At 47.2% G+C, this 21,899-nt stretch overlaps 8 protein-coding genes across 8 annotated transcripts; 5 read left to right on the forward strand and 3 right to left on the reverse strand.

Moving 5' to 3' along the window:
- Positions 1-185: 185 nt before the first annotated feature.
- ARB_00246 (uncharacterized protein) lies at positions 186-2,134 on the forward strand (the record flags this gene model as incomplete). The annotated part of the gene is made up of 3 exons (XM_003013382.1): positions 186-1,337; positions 1,405-1,599; positions 1,664-2,134. The coding sequence occupies 3 exons, from the start codon at positions 186-188 to the stop codon at positions 2,132-2,134; spliced, it is 1,818 nt and encodes a 605-aa protein (XP_003013428.1).
- A 1,092-nt stretch (positions 2,135-3,226) lies between these two features.
- ARB_00247 (C6 transcription factor (War1), putative) lies at positions 3,227-6,257 on the forward strand (the record flags this gene model as incomplete). The annotated part of the gene is made up of 4 exons (XM_003013383.1): positions 3,227-4,505; positions 4,691-4,912; positions 4,975-5,564; positions 5,700-6,257. 4 exons carry the CDS (start codon positions 3,227-3,229, stop codon positions 6,255-6,257), a joined length of 2,649 nt encoding a protein of 882 aa, XP_003013429.1.
- Positions 6,258-7,191: 934 nt separating this feature from the next.
- On the forward strand, positions 7,192-8,709 carry ARB_00248 (NAD dependent epimerase/dehydratase family protein; the record flags this gene model as incomplete). Its single annotated transcript, XM_003013384.1, has 4 exons — positions 7,192-7,508; positions 7,569-7,660; positions 7,744-8,332; positions 8,409-8,709. 4 exons carry the CDS (start codon positions 7,192-7,194, stop codon positions 8,707-8,709), a joined length of 1,299 nt encoding a protein of 432 aa, XP_003013430.1.
- Positions 8,710-10,147: 1,438 nt separating this feature from the next.
- ARB_00249 (uncharacterized protein) lies at positions 10,148-11,050 on the reverse strand (the record flags this gene model as incomplete). Its single annotated transcript, XM_003013385.1, has 1 exon — positions 10,148-11,050. The coding sequence occupies one exon, from the start codon at positions 11,048-11,050 to the stop codon at positions 10,148-10,150; it is 903 nt and encodes a 300-aa protein (XP_003013431.1).
- Positions 11,051-13,901: 2,851 nt separating this feature from the next.
- ARB_00250 (MFS transporter Fmp42, putative) lies at positions 13,902-15,564 on the forward strand (the record flags this gene model as incomplete). Its single annotated transcript, XM_003013386.1, has 2 exons — positions 13,902-13,959; positions 14,120-15,564. The coding sequence occupies 2 exons, from the start codon at positions 13,902-13,904 to the stop codon at positions 15,562-15,564; spliced, it is 1,503 nt and encodes a 500-aa protein (XP_003013432.1).
- A 184-nt stretch (positions 15,565-15,748) lies between these two features.
- Positions 15,749-17,722, reverse strand: ARB_00251 (acetamidase; the record flags this gene model as incomplete). The annotated part of the gene is made up of 4 exons (XM_003013387.1): positions 15,749-16,569; positions 16,664-17,158; positions 17,189-17,592; positions 17,682-17,722. 4 exons carry the CDS (start codon positions 17,720-17,722, stop codon positions 15,749-15,751), a joined length of 1,761 nt encoding a protein of 586 aa, XP_003013433.1.
- A 293-nt stretch (positions 17,723-18,015) lies between these two features.
- ARB_00252 (uncharacterized protein) lies at positions 18,016-19,618 on the reverse strand (the record flags this gene model as incomplete). Its single annotated transcript, XM_003013388.1, has 3 exons — positions 18,016-18,236; positions 18,301-18,372; positions 18,529-19,618. 3 exons carry the CDS (start codon positions 19,616-19,618, stop codon positions 18,016-18,018), a joined length of 1,383 nt encoding a protein of 460 aa, XP_003013434.1.
- A 975-nt stretch (positions 19,619-20,593) lies between these two features.
- ARB_00253 (uncharacterized protein) lies at positions 20,594-21,392 on the forward strand (the record flags this gene model as incomplete). The annotated part of the gene is made up of 3 exons (XM_003013389.1): positions 20,594-20,638; positions 20,820-20,988; positions 21,064-21,392. The coding sequence occupies 3 exons, from the start codon at positions 20,594-20,596 to the stop codon at positions 21,390-21,392; spliced, it is 543 nt and encodes a 180-aa protein (XP_003013435.1).
- Between the last annotated feature and the right edge of the window lie 507 nt (positions 21,393-21,899).

Consider the following 21,899-nt stretch of genomic DNA (forward strand, 5'->3'; position numbering starts at 1 on the left):
CGAACTCCCCTGGCTCAAAATCTACGTGGAGCCTCCCTCCCGTGCCCACAGCAAATGCTGGCCCGTCCAAACAGCGGAGGTTGGCGTCATCGAACACCCCCCGGATAACGGGCAACGTTGTCCAACAGTTAGAAAGGAGAAGAATACGGATATTACTACTTTTTTTTTAGAACTTGGTTCCCCCGATGTCATTGCCTTCGGAATCTCAGGCCTCAACTCATGAAGCGCGATCCACGACCGTCCACCGCTCATTATCAGAGAGCCACCATGACTACACACATGCGGCGAGACGAGGAAGCAGTGGGGGTGAGGATCATACAACATGGACACAGTTCTTGCGAGAAGATCAGGATCTTTTGATGGATAGCAGTAGTCCTGATAGAGACGACAACTCGTCGACTTCGCCGAACAGAAAACGAAGACTGAGAAGCGGTAGTAGTAGAAGCGGCGGCGGTAGCGGCGGTGGAGGCAGCAGCACTGGTATAGAAATACCAGGAGCTAGAGCTACCCAACCCGTTTCTATCAGGCAGCACTCTCGACCCGGTGCGTCTGAAACTGGAACTCGACCATCGGGAAGTCCCAGCTTTGTTCGACCCGACGAAGAGACGACCGAGACTCAGTCTGCTGCCTCTCCCCCCTCCTCATCGATGTCCCGCCAGCTAAACTCCCTACGGCACCGTGAAAGAAGCTTTACTGACTATCGGCTCCCACGATGGCAGCCGGACTCTGAAGTCACCGAATGCCCAATATGCGGCATTACATTTACGTTCTGGTTTCGAAAACACCACTGTAGGAAGTGCGGCAGGGTCGTTTGCGCGGCTTGCTCGCCTCATAGAATTACAATACCACAGCAGTTTATCGTCCGTCCTCCCGAAGCCCAGACGCAACTGACACTATCGAGCCTTATCCAGCGCAATACAACGGACCGTGAAGGTGTTGACCTTATTGACGACGAAGAAGTACAGCCGCAGCTTTCACCATCACAATCCCGAAGCCACCATCGCGCAACTTCGATCCATCAAATTCCCAGAAATGCTCTAGGTGGAGGGACCGAGGTTCGTCTATGCAATCCCTGCGTGCCTGATCCCAACCCTGAGCCTCCTCGCCGATATAGAGCGAGCAGCAGTACCTCTCATCATGAACATAGAACGAGAAATACCAGTCTGGGATGGGATGACCACCACCATCACTCACGGGGAGATCCACACTCCCTACCGTCAGAATATCAAAGCCCAGGTATCTGGAGCATAAGTGCTGAAAGGCCCCGTCGCCATATACCTTCTGTACCTTCTCGGATGGAGGGAAGAAGGCAACGGAACCAGGAATTTGAATCTAGTGTATGTTATTATATATCGGGTGTTCCCTACATTACCCCTTGCTACATGATCTAACAACCTTGTACAGGTTCACGGCTACAGGCGAGATCCTCAAAGAGGTCTTCGCGCAAATCCAACAGACGCCAATCTCCCCTCCTATGGAGGTTTTGGTTATGAAGTCTCATCCAGTCTACGGGGGTTGGCTCCCCGGTATCTACCAGGTAGAGAGACAGAATCTCAATCCCAGGGTTCTCCGCCTCTTTATTCCCATGATGGATTCACAGTAAGTAGTAGACATTATATATATATATATACCCTACAGCCTCGAGTGTTAACCTGATATCCAGGAGTTACAACGAAACCAGCATCATCCATCATATACAAGGACTATACTCCGCACAGCAGATATGAATCGCCCTCTGCCAGCACCACCATCCGGTTCACGACCTCGCCGTACTATCACTGAGCGGGATATTTGTCCCGTGTGCAATCATATATTTCCCCCACAATCTCCAGGCAATGATGAAGATGCACGCGAAGCACATATCCGTGTATGCATTGAAAGACACGCCGCCAGACGCCCCGGGGCTTCCAATCAATCCACACCATCAGAACGCCTGAGGATGCTTACTTTTGTTGCAACGGAGAAAGACTGTCTAGGCACAGACGGCGTGCAGTCTGAATGCTCCATTTGCATGGAGGAGTATGAAGTTGGTGCCGAACTGGCACGGCTCGAGTGTTTATGCAAATTCCATAAGGCTTGTATTCTTGGGTGGTTTGACCGTAAAGAAGAGTGTCCCGTCCATAAAGTGACATAAACGCATCTCAATAAGTGTGGATTTTTGTGTGATTTCGGCGTAATTTTTGGTCTGTTGGCGTATTGAAGCTTTAGGACTTGGGCTTTTATATCCTTGGAGGCGGCGAATATTGTTAGCGGACTCTTGCCATATAATTGGTTTTAAATATATGATACTATTATTAAAGCGAGATAGAAATATCACTTTAATAAAGAATTCACTGGTGAATATATTGCTTGTTGGTGTTAATAACTGCTAATGATGCCTAATAGTTAACTACAAGCAACTCCCTATAGACGACGGAAACGAGCAAGCAAGCCTGCTACAGATCATCCTCTTCCCTTGCATGTGAGACGATCAGCGTCACCAAGGACAGGAGATGAGGACTGATGTCTTTGTCCGGGTTGAGGAAGCAGCCGATGGCACGTAAGTATCGTTCTACGCTCTGGTGAATCGCAGCTAACCTGTGTATAGCACAGTACTGTGCATCTGATTGAAGCCTGCCATGGAAGATTTCAAAGTAGAGTGGAGCTAGTTATGAAAGGAGCGTGGATGAAATGCTACAGTCCCGAGTTCAATGCGAAGCCTTGTTTATGGGAGAGTCGGCGCGTAGCTCTGACTTCATTAAGGGTGAGCCGCAGTGGCACTAGAGGGCTCAAGACGGCTTTCCTTGAGGCCTTGCGGATACAGATATCGCTTTCGTCATGCGGTCGATCTGCTCGCCGTTGTAGTCAACAATACGAGTACGAGCGAGCGGCTCTCCAGGCAGCTAAATATGAAGGGACTAGCACTTCCAGCCGCAAATCCAGATGGATGAAATCCCACCTCCACCAAAATTTTAAGGCTCCTGAGGCTGCCGATTCTCAATATATTCGGAGTTGCCTGGCTTATACGATGACTCTCTGAAGGAACGCTTACCCCGTTGTGCGCATTTCGCCGCCAAAAAAGGAATATTACTACTGACTGATATACGTACGCCCTGTCCTGTCGGAGCAGTTTTTGTGTCGGCCGCCGACATACCGTACTTCCGTGGATGGCGGCGTTAGGCGACCTGGCATGGTCCTGCGAGAGAAGAAGATAAATCTCAGAGGAGCCGTCGATACTTCCGGGTAGATGGAGGTGGAATATCCCCCTTCGAACGCATCGGCCCAGGACGCTTCGTCGCCTTCCGCCACCTCGACCTCACATAGAGGCTCACCCTCGCTAATACCGCCGCCCTCTGACTCACGAACGAATTCAAACGAAGCTACTGCAGGTACAGATGGCTCGAAATCAGCACAGTACAACAACAGCCCTCCCGCCGCAGGTGCGGCTGCGGATACGGCACCGAGTGATCCCCTCGCCGACCTCAAGCGTCCTCGAGCATGTGAGGCTTGTCGCCAGCTAAAAGTGCGCTGTGATCCCGACCAAGACCATCCAGATGGCTCTTGCAAACGTTGTGTCAAGGCGAATAGACGCTGCATTGTCACCGTCCCCACCAGGAAGCGGCAGAAGAAGGCAGACAGTCGGGTTGCGGAACTGGAGAGGAAAATCGACGCGTTGACAGCTACTCTGCAGGCGTCGAGAGCGAAGAGCTACCCGTCCGATCTAAATGACTCTGGACCGCAGCAACATGTCGAAAGGAGCTGGTCTGGGTCAAGCCGCTGGTCCTCTCAACGGCGGGTCTCGGGCGGTGAGAACCCATCAGGCCCCGCTGGGATGGCCGGAAGCAAGAGGTCGTCAAATGGGGATATCAGGTCGCTACCGGGGATGAGGCCTCCTGCTATTCTTCCACCTTCTAAGAGCCCTTCGAGCCATACAACTTTCGTCAATACGTGGTTGCATGGGGAATCCCCCAATAAACAGGAGAGCAGCTGGCCGGTATTTCTACCGGAGTCATCAGCAGGCCGACGCCCGGACCATGAGTATGCAGACGTCATAGACCGCGGCATCATTGACCAGGAAACAGCAGTAAAGGCCTTTACACATTATGTCGAGGTTATGGCACCATTGATGCCAGCGGTAGTGTTCCCGCCGGGCACCAAGATGGGTGACGTGCGGCGAGAAACCCCCATGCTGTTCCTATCCGTCCTCTCTGTATCAATTGCATCATGTGCACCCAGCCTGGAACCGATTCTAACGAGTGAGATGCACAAAATATTCGCCGACCGCATTGTTGTCCGTGGTGAGAAGTCGTTAGAATTGATGCAGGCTCTTGTGATCGCATCTCTGTGGTACATGCCACCGGAACACTATGAAGAGCTCAAGTTCTACCTCCTTATTCATCTGGCGGCTATTATGGGAACAGATATGGGCATGAATCGCCGGTCAAAGCCTCAGGCACAATCATCAGAAATCATAAAGGAACTTATGAGTAGAAAAGCCATATTTGTTGACCCACAGTCGCTTGACGGTAGGAGAGCGTGGATGGGCTGCTATTTTTTGGCTGTGAAGTCCGTGCCTCTCTCCCTTTTGTGATACCCACGATTGTTTAATGTCTGTTTGGTTTTTGATATCTAACGTTTGTTATATGCAGTGCATCTATGGGCCTTCGAAGGCCTCTTCTCACCCGCTGGAACACATATATGGATGAATCAGTCAAACTGCTACTGGAATCGTCCGATGCATATCCCAGCGATCGGGCACTTGTTGAATGGGTTAAACTCGCCCATATCGGCGAAGAGATCGGCTTCCAGTTCTCTATGGACGACCCCCTGACAAATATATCCATAGACGAGCCGAGGGTGCAGTTTGCTCTCAAAGGCTTTGAAACGCGCCTGGATGAGTGGCGGAAGGAAGTGCCTTCCAAAGTATACAGCCGTAAGACAGTTGATGATCATTCTTAATTGTTATTTCAACTATCGCTAAGCATATATTCACAGCCGTAATGGAACACTATGAGCAAGTGCTAAGCATATATATGCACGAAATTGGCATGCACATCGATCACAACATCGACGACTTCAAACCGCCATTTCTCCCAGGTCTCGCTGAAGAATCACAGGCCAATCTTGGGACGGCTGCACATGTGAATGCACTTACAGCATGTCTCACTTCCATTCACCGGGTCCTTGACCTGTTCGGCACCATGGATCGATCCTTGATGTCTTGCCTCCCTACCATACATTTCGTTCGCACATCTTATGCATGCGTTGCTCTGATAAAACTGTACTCCGTTGCCTCATCACCCGGCAGCCGTCTCGCTAACGTCTTCAGCACTGCCGATTTCAAAGTCGAGGCCTCGCTTAATAACCTAATTAATCACCTCCATACTTGCAACGAGGGGAATCAAAGTCGAGTTGGCCTCAGGTTCTCGCTTATAATTGGCATGCTGAAAGCCTGGTATGCGAAACGCAAGGATAAGAAAGCTGAAGTTCCTCTTCCGCCCTTTCTCCAGCCACGGGCCTCAAAATCCGAGAAGACAGCACCCGCGGCCACGGACACGGGTGCTGACGATGACGCGAATAAGTCGGTGAGTAATCGCGACTCGCAATAATCTACATTCTCCGTAAAGGGGAAATGCGTTCCTTGACGTCATTATTTCATGTAAAGCGCCTTGAGCGCTATTTTCTTTCATTGATCTGCTGATACTTTATTTCTTCTGCAGGCTCCTTTGAGAAACTCGAGCACCTCCAATACCCTCGGAGAGGCTGCTGTGCAATATCCCTCAAGTACCGCAACCACCAAGCAGGGAGTGCAGCAATCTGCCAACAAGGCTGCCCAGAATAATATATCTCAGCCCTGTGGTACTAATACACCTGGTCAAGCCATCGTGACCAGTCCAGGTGAAATCAGCACAACATCTGCGGCTACTATTCGCACATACGGCCCGAGCGGCCTTTCGCAGCCAGCATCTAGTTCAGGCGACTGGCCGCCATTCGTCAGCCAGAACCAAATGTCAACTAATCCTTACACTACGACGGCACCCTGCGAGTCCTCAATGCAACAGCAGTACATGAATCCAACCTTTGGGCAAAATGAAAACTTCGTTTCACAAGCCGGGTTCAATAATGTACCTACCACAGGCATGGACCAGCAGATTCTGAGCTGGGGACATGGTACAATCCCAGGTGCAGATCTATCCGCAGTTATGACCTTTCACCCCAGTTTATGGGATGAAGAGCTCTTCCAGCTCTCGCTCGAGGGCTTCGAAGGCGTCTTCTAGGACAATAGATGAAAGAAACAAACCAAGCTTGTGAATGTTTCATACCCTAGGCGGTCGAATGGATCTGGTTCGGAGTTTTTAACTCTCATGTTTCGTTTTCATTATCATTCACTTCCTTTTTGCATCTTGCTCGTTTTCTTTTTCTTTTTCTTTTTCTTGCTTGGTATGCTTCTGACGTGGCATTCCGAGCCCGTTGGTTGGTGCTTCTCTCCCAATCTGCATGGAAGATGCATGAATCATGCATGGGACATTGGCGAAATCTTCAGCATGTTACGCTGCATTGCAGGGGTGCGTGGTTGACGATGCAAGAAACAGGACATATATACACACCCAACTCCCTACTCCAAGGGACTCTCTCCTCAGTCTTACTGGGATGTCGCGGAGCCGCAGCATCTCGACTTTCTTTCACTCTCCACCCTTTGTTTTTTTTACAATTTCCCTCTCTTCTCTTCGACCGGCGGTTCCGGAGTATTGATTGGACAGGGCGTTATTGTGCATGTACTAGTATTACCAGCCGGCTATTCACCATTCGCTATGGAGAAAAAAAAATCCCAAACCCCCTGTCTCCTCCGTATACTGCCTTCTGTATTTACGTTATTAGGAAGTTTAAAAAAATAAAAAATACTGCTTAAACCAGTAATTCTTCCATTACCCGAATCGATGCCGTGGAGGTGCACTGCAGAGGTCTTATTATGCAGAAATCATCGCTCTGCACTCGCACTGGATCATTCATACGGCACCAAGTAAAGCCTGAAGGGGTAGCGATATATCTGGCATAGATGCTGGCTATAAAGGGGGGAATAGCAACCACAGCTCTCGGGACTTCCTCGACCAGAAACATTATCGTAGCCAGCCGCCGGCAACATCTCATCTCTTTTTCCATCTCTTGCCCGTCGACATACCTGACTGCTTTCCCGGGGGTGACTTCGTCGTCATGTTCATCAACGACGAAGAACTAAATGGCGTGGGCAAAATCCAGTCAAAGGGCATCTATCACGGGCTGCCTGTCTTCCCAGAGTCTCTGAAGGGCCTTTCTGCCATCATAACGGGCGCAAATGGAATATCTGGCCATCATATGCTTCGGGTCCTGGCTGAATCACCAGAAAGATGGACAAATATCTACTCCATGTCAAAACGGCCACCGCTAGTACCCACGAAATGGAAGACGAACGTCCAGCACATCTCGCTGGATTTCCTTAACAGCACGCCAGTGGAGCTAGCCATGGCCATGAAAGAAAATGGTGTGAAAGCGTAAGTACCTGATCGCAAGATGCGGATAATTCGGTTTTTAACATGCTGATTGGATTCAAGTGACTATATCTTCTTCTTCTCGTACATTCAATCAGAGCCTGAGGACGGTGGCGGCATCTGGTCCGCTGCAGAAGAGTTAGTCAGGGTCAATAGTATGTATATGCAAGCCCGTTGGAAGGATATTTGACTTCCTTCCCCTGAACCAGAACCAGAGTTGCTCACAAATAGTGTCTAGCGGCGATGCTCTCTAACTTCCTGGACGCCGTTAAGCTTGCAGGAATCACGCCCAAGCGAGTCATGCTGCAGACTGGAGCCAAAAACTATGGCATCCATCTTGGTCCCACGATGACACCCCAAAGGGAGGGTGATCCTCGCGTCTTGCTGGAGCCCAACTTCTACTACACCCAGGAGGATACGCTCTTCAGATATTGTGAAGAAACTGGTGCAAGCTGGAATGTAGTTATGCCATCTTTCGTGCTCGGTGCCGTGAAAGAAGCTGCCATGAACATGATGTATCCTCTGGGTGTCTTTGGGGCTATCCAGGCACACCTTGGACGGCCTCTTGTCTATCCGGGAGAACTCGCTTCGTATATGATGCCTCTGGATCTATCGTCGGCCACGTTAAACGGATACCTGGAAGAATGGGCTGTTCTCACCCCCAAGGCTGCAAACCAGGCATTCAATGCTTGTGACAACAGCGCCTTCACCTGGGCTGCATTCTGGCCCACATTTGCCAGCTGGTACAACTTGCCATACCAGATTCCCGATGATGAGAAATCGCAGTACATTTCAATTCCGACTCAATATGAGCCGCCACCAAGAGGGTGAGTGAGACGATCCTTTCTGCGTGTTTCGGGAAACAGGCGGATACTGATGCTGATTTGTTATATATCTTGATAGATTCGGTCCCCGAGGCATCATCCGGCTGAAATATGCGCTCTCCCACTGGGCCACTGACCCCGAAGTCCAAGATGCATGGAAAGTATTAAGTCAGAAACATAACCTGCAAACTAATCCATTCCAAAGTGCAAAGGACATTCATCGCCTGTTTAGCTTTACAGACAGTGCGTTACTTATGGCATGGCCACTCCAATTTAGGTCAGGACTTTTTGTTAATTTTCTTTCTTTCTTTCTTTCTTTCTTTTTTCATTTGGCTTGTTTGCATATTGGAAATAAGAGAGCTAATAAGTTTATTCTGTAGCCGCACAAAATGCCATAAACTTGGCTGGTTTGGAGCTGTTGATACCATTGAATCTATGCGGCAGATTCTGTATGAGTTTGTTGGGCTTCGGATGCTGCCCCCCCTTCCGAGCTTCAAAGTATAATAGCATCCAACCAAACTATACTTATATTTCGCTACTATTATTTGTATCATCACTATACTGGATGGGATTATTTTTAAAATGATCTGGCTATATAAAGAATCATATGCAAGCCGGACATGCAAGCGTTTCTCTGAACAGTGTGCATATAAGGTTCAAATTAGAGCTATCTTACAAACCTAACTATGATGGAGGAATTGAGGTAAAAATAATCATTTTTAATGCTCTATCTTATAATTTGCATTATACCCTTAGGCATTAACTAGTTGACTCACGGGAAGTACAATTAACCAGAGAATGGAATACCATTCTACAAGTTAGACTAACTACCCCAGATATGGCTAACTTAGTTAACGTGGCCCACATAGATAGTTAAAAGCATTGACAACTAGTTATAGAATAAGATAGATAAGATCAGCAATATTGATGGAGCAGATCGCCGGTGTTACCAATACCAATATAGGCAGTGGTCTTTGATATGGCCTTGAAAGTTCATGAAAAAAATATGATTGGCTGAATCCTATCCAAGCACTGTGGGTATAATTACATAAGCAAAGTTATCCTCTCGGCATAACTACGTCACTTCTCGAGTCTCCAATTATGGTATGAGAATATGGCTGCTCTACCAGAATGCAGCTTCGTGAATGCCTTTGCATTTTGCGAGAATTTAGAGGCAAGGCACCCTGATTAAAAATAATAGTACATACTCCACATCCCTCGTTTATTCTTTCCTACTCGCAAACCTGTTGAGGAGGCAATAACGCATATCTTATCTTGATAAAAGAAATGCATCAAAATATCGCATGCCGTTTGTATCGGTCGACGACATGGCCCTCGGATGGACGGCAGATCGATTGTTTTGCCCAGGAGAGGTGCGTATAACTTGGGTGTGCAAGTTTTTCTTATACCAAGATTATGTTGCTCTCCTTGGCGGCGAGAGGAATGACAGAGGCTACCGCAGGGCTGGAGCTGGCCCCTTCTCCTAAACTGTTGGTTAAGAAGGGGAAACCCTTGATTTGCTGCAGAGAGAGTCGTTACATATCTGAAAAAACATGCTAGTTATGCCGAATTGGGGAACTCGGTGGAATTTGATTGTTGCAAACATATTTTGCTATGAATAATACTGAATAGATGCCGTATACCTTCAGCAAATGTCATGTTTCAGCGCCCCATTACCTATCAGATTATTCAACTGACTTTTACAGTGGGAAAATAGACTTTGTGGAAGGGAACTGATTGAGCCTGGAGTCACAGACCTCAAGACAGTGAAACTTGGGCTGTACCAGGGGAAAACTATAACATAACACTTCAACGGCCTTAGTTCTTGTCTCCCAACCCCAGCTTCTTCCCAATGTCTGACCCTTGATAGGACCAGATGATAGCTGGCTCGTCTCCAATTGCAGGCCAATTGCTTCGGAATCCAAGCATTGCCTGGCCTCGGTAGGACATGGTCTCGATAATCTCTCGGGAAATTGAAAGCGGGTGTGCTTGCTCTGGCGACAATATTCTTCGAATAAAGCTCATGGACAAACCACGCCGGAACTCATCAGTTGTACTATTGGTGCCACCACCATGAATGACCTTTCCTGAAAAAAAGGCACAGTCCCCTGGGTTCATGACAGCTGAGATAGTCTTGTCACCGCCCGGCAGCTCTCCGTCCTCGAGCCTCTCAAAGCTCTCGTTAAGATGGGTCCCGGGGGCGAACACCGTCGCTCCGTTCTCCGCCGTAAATGGGGTGAGAGCAACCATGAAATTGCATACAGCCTCTGGCATCGCGGGACCTCCTATAACAAATGGATGATACAGCTCTAGATCACGGTGAATAGGTTGTGGCTTGCTTCCAGGTCCAATTTCGATGACATCGCTTGTATTCATCCAATATCCGGCTAGAGGATAATCGATAAAGTTTCGCTCCAAAAGAGAATGCATCAAGTCATGCTCCAAAAACTCGTGGCGGAAGACAGAGCTAACAGTTGATAATTGGCCAAGGCGTTTAGTTTTCTTCCCAAAGAAATCATCTACTTGTTCATCACCATCTATGCGAGAGGCATATCCCGCGGTTAGCTTCTGCAGGGCAGGGTCGATTTCGGCAGTGAATCGGTCCAGTTGATCCTTCGTAACGAAGTTCTCAATAACAACCACTCCATTCTTCTTGAAACTTTCAAAAATGGCATCAGGCCCAGCCGACATGGGGAATCGTTCAATTATTTGTTCACCCATGATGGATAACGGTATGCAAACAGGATAAACACTCGATGTGCAGTCAATTTGCTTGGAGTATAGCTCTGAAGTGTGAGGAGCAGCAGTTATTTAGGTCCCAATGACATCGGGCTTGGGGTTTATTTATATTCCCCAGTTAGCACATCGATTTTCTTCTTCTTCCTCCATATTTCTAGGTCCACCCACTGCTGAACACTTTCACAACTCAAAGAAGCATGATCATCATGCAGGCCTCAAAAAGAGGATATGTTTGAACCATGCAGGTTGATAACCTGTGGCGATTGAAGTGTTGGCATGCTTCATACCTTACCTTACCCTACAGGTTAAAGGTCATGTAGGGAAAGGTCGACTAAATCTTATTTTCTTCTTTTTTCCTCTGGTAACTAACAATAACGCCCTCTCATGTTAGCATGTAAGCATGCAGATACTCTATATTATCGTCTATATGATACAGGGCATTCGTTCGATATCCAAATGTCTGGGCTGATACTTCTAGGTTTTTAGTTCTTTGGAATTCTATTTGCCTGTCAGACATAGGCTCAATTTAAACAACTAGTTAGGCACGGACTGACTTTGTGTTACCTTGCATTTGTAGGGATGAATACCAATATAGTATTCCCAGTAATCCTGGTAATGTTCAAGGAGGTAACACTTCAACGCAAATCCGATCCAGCACGATAAAGCTCAAAGTATTGATTCCCATAGGCTCATTTCCTCTATTTACATTCGTATGGAATGGAAGGAGACAGGGAGTATACTCGAGACAAAGTATCGTGATGGCATTTTCTAGCCAAATCAAGGTAAGGGAGTGTTACTAGCCCAGAGCAGTTATGTTGGGTGACGTGGCGCAAGTTGCCGTGGTTTGATATGAAGGTCAACCTTGTTGATATGTCAAATCCTAAGAATTCCACAGAAATACATAGAAATTTCATTTTCATCTAAGTGAAAGTGATTCGGTAGTGAGTTAGTTGGGCTATGGGGAAGTTAAAGCTTGATCAAGCCCTTTAGTTCGGGATCTGCAGGCCAGATTCTGACAAAATACATCCTGACGGGGGGGAAGGTTGGCGCAATTACTTGTGTATCTTTATATGAGTCCACTGAATCTCTGTTTCTTATACGGGGTATCGTGATAACCGTTAGTAATGTGCTTTGTAGAATTGTAGTTTAAATCCATCGACCATCCTCACTTCTAGAGGACGCTCGAATTTTCTGCTCATCTCAAAGTCATAAATTGGGGTCTTCACATTTTAGAAGTGATCAAGTGACTAGCATGGTACATATGTTCCGTTTGAAAGTTGCATACAAATTTCAAACCCGCCTGGGCACTCGAAATGGGATATTCCCTCCAATAGTTAGACAGCGCCGCAGGCTACAGAACCTGCAAACCATCGACAGCATTGCGCAATTGCCAAATATACAAGACCGCTCACAATCGATGAATTAAAGCTCAGCAGTGTAGCTTCATCCCTTGTTCTAATAGTGTGGTTTGTTATCTAATGATTGGTTAACTAGTTAACCATATGTGACCTTTGCTAAGTTGTGAAGCCATCTACCTGTATCGAGTCTCTTCCAGATGAATTTCGTAATTCCCGGCTTTGAAGTTGGGACGTTCTCGAATATTTCATTTAATATTTGTATATTATATTTCGCCTAATTGCTCCGATACCCCTGTTTGCAAAAAAAAAAAAAAAAAAAAGGTAGCTCGGATGCCCTTGTTTTATTTTGTAACTTTTAGAGAGACACACGATCACACGATGTTTTCTAATTATGTATATCCACTAACCACAGAACCACACATAAAGTTGCTAGAATGCCCTTCTTCCTAACTACAGAGTAACAGTAACAGAAGGTATAGTCTCCCTGACCTCCCTAGCCTACTAAGTCCCCTAATACCTAGCTTAAAATAAGGGCTTAACTTAGGATATCAGGGGGTTAGGGAGGTCAGGGAGATTGTATCTTCTGCTACACTCAAGATATATACTCTATACTTAGGAAAGAAGGGTATCTTAGCAATTCTACGTGTGGCTCTAGGCCTTGGGATACACATATAAAATAGTATATTACCCAAATACAAGAGCTTTACTCTATGTAGTTAGGTAGTGTGTAGCAGGGGCATCCAAGCACTTTTTTCTTGCAAACAGGGGCATCCGAGCAATTAGGCGTATTATATTTGTTCTATGAGAGGACTAATTAGTTATATAGATCTTGTTGATATGTGACGTCATATGAAACTCACTTAGTTAACCACGCTCGGGCCATGGTTGTTCACGTGAGTACGTGAGAGCCGCATCCAAGACGTCAAAGCTTTCAACGTCAACCAACTTGAACTTCAGGATCAACCTCGAATTCTCACGGCGAGTTCTCTTCTCCTGCGCTGAATTTCAAGGTCGTGGGGTGACTAACCTTGGGACCACTGCCCCAAACTACCTGTTACTACCTCACATCCTGACTGAAGGCGTGTCTGCGGGCAGACAGCTTTGCTGTGTAGCAGAAGGGGCATCGTGCTGGACTCACCGTGGGCACACACACACCAGTATACAATAATATGACATGTTGTGGCGCTTTTATTCAATCTGTTACCATAGAACAGAACAGTGACTAAAACTGCTCTCTAACTAAGGTAGAAAAGTCCACAACATGGCTTACAACCGCCGCTGGAAGAGGCCAAGTGTATTCGGTGCTTATGAGACAAGTAGGAATAGGAGGATAGGTAAGTTCAAGTACTAGTCAAGCGATGTATCCTGCGTTATTTTAATTCTCTAAACCCTGGATAGATGTACTGGGTGAGCAGCTAATTCAGCCTTGCATTTTGGATTTAGTACAAGTCGTTATCTCTATAATCTACTGCTCCATGTCTAGTGGCATAATTTTCGGATATGCTGCCCTAAAACCAATCCTTATCAATGAAGGTGTGTATAGCTATCTATGCACGGAAGATGAAGCTGTCCCAGGAATGAGGGCGTGCTACAAGCAGGAGTTACGGTACGCTACCCAGTTCCATAGTTTGCTCTCAATACACCACTAACCATCAAACTAGATTAAATTTTATGTTCACTGTATCAGCAATAGCATCGAACCTCTTTGCTTTACCAAGTGGTTCCATTTTAGACAATTATGGCCCTCGATTTACCGGCGGAGTTGGTGCTATTCTCATTGCTATGGGGTCCCTTTTATTTGCAACTGCTTCCCATTTTCCTTATGACAGGCATTTGTTCGGATATACTCTCATGGCAATGGGTGGTGTATCTGTTTTTACGTCTTCTTTACATCTGTCAAACGCTTTTCCGAACCACTCCGGCCTAATACTGGCTATTTTGACCGGTGCATTTGATCTCTCGAGCGCTCTATTTTTAGTCTTTCGAAGTGTTCACAGCGCAAGGGCTTCACTGAAGTTTTTATTTCTTCTATACCTTGCTGTGCCAGGACTTATCCTGGTAGCTCAGGTATTTCTTATGCCGTCAAGACCATACAGTACTATTGGAGAGCTCATCGGACACATTCAAGATATTTTGGCCGAAGAAATGGAGAACGAAAGGACTAACGCTGTCTCAGCCCTTGATCCAGATCAGCAACCTTCCACATACCATGATACTGTAGACAAACTCAAGGCTGTCCTTGAAGATGACGACTACGATCACATCAAAGATACCTGGATGTTTCCCTCGGTGAAGGAAACTAATTGGAGACAGAATACCAGCAATCAATTATGGGGCATCCTACACACCTTGCCGGCATCAGAGCAAATTAGTTCATGGTGGTTTATTCTACTGGCGGTTTTTGCGATGGGCCAGTTTCTTCGGATAAACTATTTAATATCCACCCTCCGTGTACAATACGAGTACCTCTTATCTTCTCCCACGCTCGCCAAATCGTTAAATCAGCTATTTGACTGTCTGCTGCCTCTTGGAGGTATCGTCACTACCCCGTTTATAGGGTTATTTCTCGACTATGCTACATTACCATCCATGCTGTTCCTTCTTGTTGGAGCGACAACCATTATCGGCATTACAGGCTGCATCCCTAACAATCTAACTATGGGATACGTTAACATCATACTCTTCACATTATACCGACCCTACTTTTATACGGCAATTTCCGACTACGCAGCAAAGATATTTGGTTTTCAGACATTCGGTAAAGTCTATGGCCTGATAATATTTGCTGCCAGTATAGGGAGTTTTCTTCAAACTCCGTTGGAAATGATCACTTTGAGGGAGTTCAATGGTGACCCCTTGCCGGTAAATGTACTACTTACAGCTGGCACATTTTTGGCTGGAGGAATTCTTACTCTGTTTGTTTGGCATAAGTCTAAGCTTTTCCATTCTTGTTTAGCCCGCAACGTGGATATCGAACCAAATTATGGCGATGTACCGATGGGAAGATCGAGCGTGGCCATTGAGGATGACTATGCTGCCGTTGAAGAATATTATGCAAGGCCAACTGACCCCCTTCTTCATTCTTTTGATAAAACGGGCCACGCTTCATCTTATAGTGCCATACCACATGATGCTTAATACAGATAATTATTCGAATAGAAAACTCAAAGTAAAATAATACATACAACCCCAATGAGCTGGCAAGCTCTCTGACGTGATTGCAGATGCAATGATTATAAAATTCTTGATAATAGCACAATGACCGCTAGCTACTACAGGAAATAAGTTGATGTGACCAAGAAAGAACAGTGATGCCAATAATTCAGTCAACTTCCAAGAGCTGGTACTTTCCACCATCACCACCCGGGCCCTTGTACTCTTCCAAGGCTCGCTCAACAGCATGCATACACCCGATAACCTTCTCCTCGTGCCACCTTCGCCCAACAACCTGGACAGCAATAGGAAGACCGTGCATAGCATCGGCATCATAGTACTTCCAGGCACCCCGGGAAACGGCACTGTCAACACCCAAGTTCTTCAGCACACGCTTGTACACATTCTTGCCCTTCTTGCCATCAGGCCCAACAAGGGCATCCCTCTTAGCATCAACATGGCCGACTGGAATGACACCGGCAGAGTAATCAAGCATATTCCAGAAGAAAGTGTAGCCACAGGCGCTGACAGCATCAGTCATAGCGCCGTGGGGGAGTGCAGGGGTGGCATTGACAGGGCAAAGAATGAAGTCGAAGTCTTGCTCCTTGGCGTTCCACCAGTCGTGCCAGGTAGCACGGAAAGTTTCACGCTGGGCGACAAGCTTCCATTGCTGAGTAGCAGTTTTGAGGCCAAAGTCACGGAGAAGGTACGCCCATGTTGGATCACGCTTAATGTAGCGAACAAAGAGGTAATAGGCATATCGGAATGGCCAAGAAAACCAAGAGAAAGTGGTGAGGTGGGCAGCACCCGGATCAGAAGATTCACCTGTTTGCAAATGGGAATTGAACGTTTCACAACCATCAGAGTTCAGCAGAAGAGACGCGAGGTTAAGACCCATTAAGGAAGTAGCAGTCTCTGGCTCCTTGACCTCAACGATTGTGTGCCCGGCTGCGGTCAAAGCAGCAACTGTGGTGTTTATTCCACGGGCAACTGCAGGAGTTGGTGGTACAACACCTGAGGGGCTTCATGTTAGTGAAAAAATCATCGACTAAAGGCAATTAGGAGGGTAAAGGGAACAACTAACCGTCCGACCTCATGACACCAATTCGGAGCTTCTTCGTCTTGGCCTCGTCTTCTATTTCGCTCCTCCAGACGATTGGATGAACTGTGGTATCGTACTTCCATGGCTCCATTCCAATAATGGACCGAGCGAAGTAAGTCAGATCATTGAGTGTTCTTGCCATAGGGCTGAAAACACTAGGAACGCCCTCCTGTCCCGCCATACTAGTGCTGACGCCGGCCTTCGGCCATCGCCCAGTGCTGCAGCGGAGAGAATAACAACCACTCCATGCAGCAGGGAGACGGACGGAGCCAGCAACATCAGAGCCGACACCAATACGGCCTCCCATGGCCAAGAGAGCAGCTTCACCACCAGAAGAGCCACCAGGAGTGAAAGCAGAGCCATGGGGGTTACGGCAAACTCCCCAGAGATCATTGGTAGATTCAAAGGAGAGTAGTGTGATCGGAAGAGCAGTCTTTGCATATGGAACAGCACCTTGAATCATGTCAGACAGGAAAACTGCATGTTGCGACTACCAAAACGACATACCTGCGTCTTTTAACAGCCGAACTAAGGCACCATCCTTTGCAGCTGGCTGACGGGTATATCTCGTATAGCCCACAGAAGTGTCGAAGCCACCAACCTGGATGGAGTCTTTCAACGAAACAGGGATACCAGCCAATGGCCCCTGAAGGTTGATCCCAGACTTTGCCCATTCTTCAGACTCTGGAATCAGCAATTCCGTTATACAATTGCATCGTTCCTGCGCCTTGATGGCGATCTTGCCATAAGTATGTAGTACATCGACGGGGGCGAGGGCGCCCTTGTGGACGTCTTGGACAAGCTCTTCGATTGGCTTGTCGATCACTGACTGATCAAAGGCGGAGAAGGGAGCATGGTAGACAGAAGGCAGAGAAGCAAAGCGCTGCGATCTTTGGTTGCGCTTGAAGTTGCTGTTTGTTGGTTCTACTTAGTAACTAGCTAGGTACCCGAGGTAACAACCCAACAAAGGAGAGGGGAAGGAATTAGGTGCTCAGCTTACCGAGCACTACGGTACTGGAAGTAATCGAAAGGAGGAAACATCTTGACTAGGCTGTGGCATGCAATGGCGCTGTCTAAAAGAGTGGCTGGCTTGCAGCTCGAGGTTGCTGGTGGTTGTTGCAAGGACGGGAGGTTGGTGAGGAAATGCGGAGAAAGATGCGCGGCTGTCAGGGTTGTTATTTATGCTTGGGCGGGCGGCTCGGCGCTAGGGAGTAGCCGCGCTAAGCCGGCGCAGAACGCCGAGGCCTTTTCGGCATTAGACGACATGACATGACAGGGCGTTCTTTGTATATTTCTACTTCTACGACAGGAAGAAGAGATGGGGTGATAGGTGGCTATTCTGATTGGAGTGACAACGATGTGAAGATACTAAAGGGCCATCTCAGCATCCCCTTCAATGAGCTGCTGGCCTTTGCTGCCTTGCCCTCGTCGAGAAATTCATTACACCAGCGGCGGATAAGGTTGCAAATGGAGTCGACAGCTGCGTTCACTGATTCCAAATCCCCTGCAAAAACCCTGATGATAGTCTCGCCGTCCATATCATAATCGATTCTGCCTAATTTTGCAACTCGTTAACCCTCTATGATTGAAGCACTCCGGATCATTAGTTGAACACTTACAGGCAGCTTTCTTTGCCCGAGCAAACGATATGATCAGATCTTTCCCGTCCATGATCATGGAAGTTATTGCAGCTGGAGGACTGTCAATATATGGCAATCTTTGAAAACATGGGCATGGTTCACTTACATGGCATGTAAATGAACGAGATATCCTTCCAATATGCTCCTCCGTGAACTTGGATGGATGTTAGCTTATAGGCTACCACCGTGGTAAAGCAGATAACTTACACATTGAAAACTGGAGTTTTGTTCCAATAATGTTACCGGTCTTACTCTCGTTCCAAGTTACCAGGAGTTGACCATCTCTTTCGGTATACGCCCAATGATGTGCATACACAGAGTGCACCTGTCGAAGCATTGGGTGTACATGCTCTGACTTGATCAGGCTATGCATTATATACGGGCCTTGGATATCATGCGCCACACCGATGGTCACAACTGGCGTGTTCGATTCGGTTCCTCCTATGAACATCCAGTTATAAAGATGACCAAATATTTTTGAACGCATGATTGTCCCAGATGAGTAGCCGCTAAACACAGGCACAGCAGTCAAAATATCCTGTGTGAAATTATACCCATCCCAGTATTCATATGCACTGCGATTTTGTGGCTCGTATTTTTCAACCCTGGCCAAATAGATATCCTCACCAAGCTTTCCCCAGACATAGAAATAATAACTCTCAAGAACTGAGCAGAATGATCCAAACGCTGGTTCGCTATCAGTGAAGAGCAGGTCGTTGCGCATGATCCGTTCGGCCCTAACTTCCTCTGTATGTCTGTTCCTTACCGCGATGGCCAGGCCAACTCCTTGAAACGCGATCTCAATGATACCCTCGGTTGAACGGGTCTGTAGGTATTTCTGGAACCAGATATAGCCTCCAATTGCATTGGGTTCAGGCTTGCAGAAACCACCGGGCATTTCGAGTATGACTTTGTGGTTATGACCTTTCTCAAGCTCCTCTTCATCCTTTGTGAGAGGCAGGAAAGGCGCCATACCCCTGTTACTCGGCATAGCAACGTTCGCTATTGGGTTCACTTCTGGATCAGAGACCAATGCTAGTGAATTTGCAGCTTCGCCCACTATTTCTCCTTTTGCGTCTTTCCATATGGTTTTACCGAAGATATGATAGACGTTCCCTCTGAGGGTAAATGATCTGCCATTACCTTGCGGGTATATTGGCTTCATCTCATCATTCAACTCACCCAGGTAGTAAAATGTTGCAATCTTAGGAGGATACTCCGCGCTATACTCCTCTGACCCACCAGTGACCAGGAGATTTCCGCAGGGGGTTCCCACTTGTTCAATAGAAGGTAGCATGATGAATGCTATCAATCTCTAATTAACCTTTAAAGAGTTCAAATAGATGTATTAATATCCAGCCCCAAAAATAACATATAGCTTTATGGATATTCCCTGACAAGCCAGGTATCTTAAGGATAGCCTTCGATACCGGGTATGTGAACATGACTATAATCCTTAACGTAAAGGAAATATTGGAGGCGAAAGGTCTCAGAAGGTGTCATAGCAAGGGAAAGGGCCGTAGACTATCAGGAGATCTCGACATCAAAAGGAAGTGAAAAGTAACTTACTATAATTAGACTTTATTCTTTCAACTTAGTCTGTTTGAGAAGGAAGAATGATTGTACCTAATCAATAATAATAATGGCTGAATGCAGAAAGCCAGAGAGTATGGGAGAAGCTGTATAGAAGGAGTTAAAACAAGGAAGACTTTTTATAATTATTGCAACTATATATTTAGGTTCCTTTTTCTGTTTGTTTATCCCGTCACTCGGCGAGTAGACAGAGCACATAGAAGTAAATACTTAGCTCCATTCTATATACATATATAGCAGGACCTCTGTGAATAACATTGACTTTATGACAATAAAGCCCATCCCTTAGTTCACAAAGTTATCCCACATGATTAGTCGAGCTTGCCTGGTATCTACTATGATTGTCCATTAGAACCAGAAGGATTTTATATAGATTGACACATTTTTTTATATAAGTAGGATGTACCCCTGTAAACTCTAACTGCGCCCGGGCCCAGGCACCCGATAAACATTTAAACTTTCGGCTCTAAATTATTCCGCAGAACTACCACGTGACTCGCCACCTCGACTTCGCCGAATCTTCAAAGTCGAGAAAGTCGAAGAAACAGAAAAGTGATCGAACTTCAGTCAATCAAGCGAATTCTTCAGGAGGAAACGCGGTCTCCGTCACGGGTATACCCTTGAATTGTTCTCGGACAATACTCTCGCAGCCACTCTTCAGCTTCACGCACCTTCGAAAATGGCCAACTACCTCGCATCTATCTTCGGAACAGAGCAAGATAAGGTAAGCTCTCTCTCCCCTGGACCCAGCTCCCTTGTGATGCTGCATTACAGCCGCCTTCCTGCAGACAGGAGCTAACATCAGGCCCGCCGCATAGGTTAACTGCTCGTTCTACTACAAAATCGGCGCATGCCGTCATGGTGACCGCTGTTCGCGAAAGCACGTCAAGCCGTCGTATTCGCAGACTATCCTCCTACCGAACCTATATCAGAACCCGCAATATGACCCCAAGAATAAGATGAACCCCAGCCAGCTGCAGAATCACTTCGACGCCTTCTACGAGGACTTTTGGTGTGAGATGTGCAAGTACGGCGAGATTGAGGAGGTGGTGGTGTGCGAGAACAATAACGACCGTAGGTGTATCTCCTGTCCATTCTCGTGTCTACTGCAATGCGCAACGAAGTACGCTGGCTAACCACCAACACCAGACTTGATTGGAAATGTATATGCTAGATTCAAGTACGAAGACTCTGCACAAAAGGCCTGCGATGCGTTGAACTCCCGCTGGTACGCTGCTCGACCGATATACTGCGAGCTATCGCCCGTCACGGATTTCCGAGAAGCGTGCTGCCGACTGAATAGCGGCGAAGGGTGTGTGCGAGGTGGATTCTGCAATTTCATCCACCGCAAGGAGCCCAGCGAGGAGCTTGACCGGGAGCTGGAGCTTTCCACGAAAAAATGGCTGAGACTGCGCGGCCGGGACGAGCGGAGTGTTACCCGCAGCCCAAGCCCGGAGCCCACGAGGAAGCGGTACTGACCTCTTTCCAGGGCTGGCCTCGTACATCTTGGGGGTTTATTTCCTTTGGGGGAGAGGAGCGCACTTTAGGCTACTGGTTTGGAAGCAAGGCGTTTGGTACCTTTCTTTTTTTTCTCTCTTTTCTACGAAAACAGATAATATACTCGGGTCATGGATGACACTCGGAGAGTCTCCCTCCATACAACCTTGAGAGGATAATGTATGCTCTAGATAAACGTGCCGTCTAATGCAGCACATTGCGTCATAAACCGGGAGCAGCCACAGCAAGGCCCCTCGGGTCCTCCAGCTCCTCCACCAGCTCCTGTTCCTGTCCAGTCCAGGCACCGCGGCGAGGTTTCGGATCCCGCTGGAGGGTGATCCATGGGCGAGAAAGGCGACTTTCCCGCTGCACGCTACAGCTAAACTTCCGGAACGCTCCCCTTATTATCCATCATCGTATTTCTTTTTCGTCTTGTGTCTTCGTTTCTTATTCCTCTCGTCAGTCGTCTTCCTCTTCTCGCCGATTCA

The sequence above is a fragment of the Trichophyton benhamiae genome (genome assembly GCF_000151125.1).
Source record: "Trichophyton benhamiae CBS 112371 chromosome Unknown contig00070.0, whole genome shotgun sequence".
Taxonomy (NCBI): domain Eukaryota; kingdom Fungi; phylum Ascomycota; class Eurotiomycetes; order Onygenales; family Arthrodermataceae; genus Trichophyton; species Trichophyton benhamiae.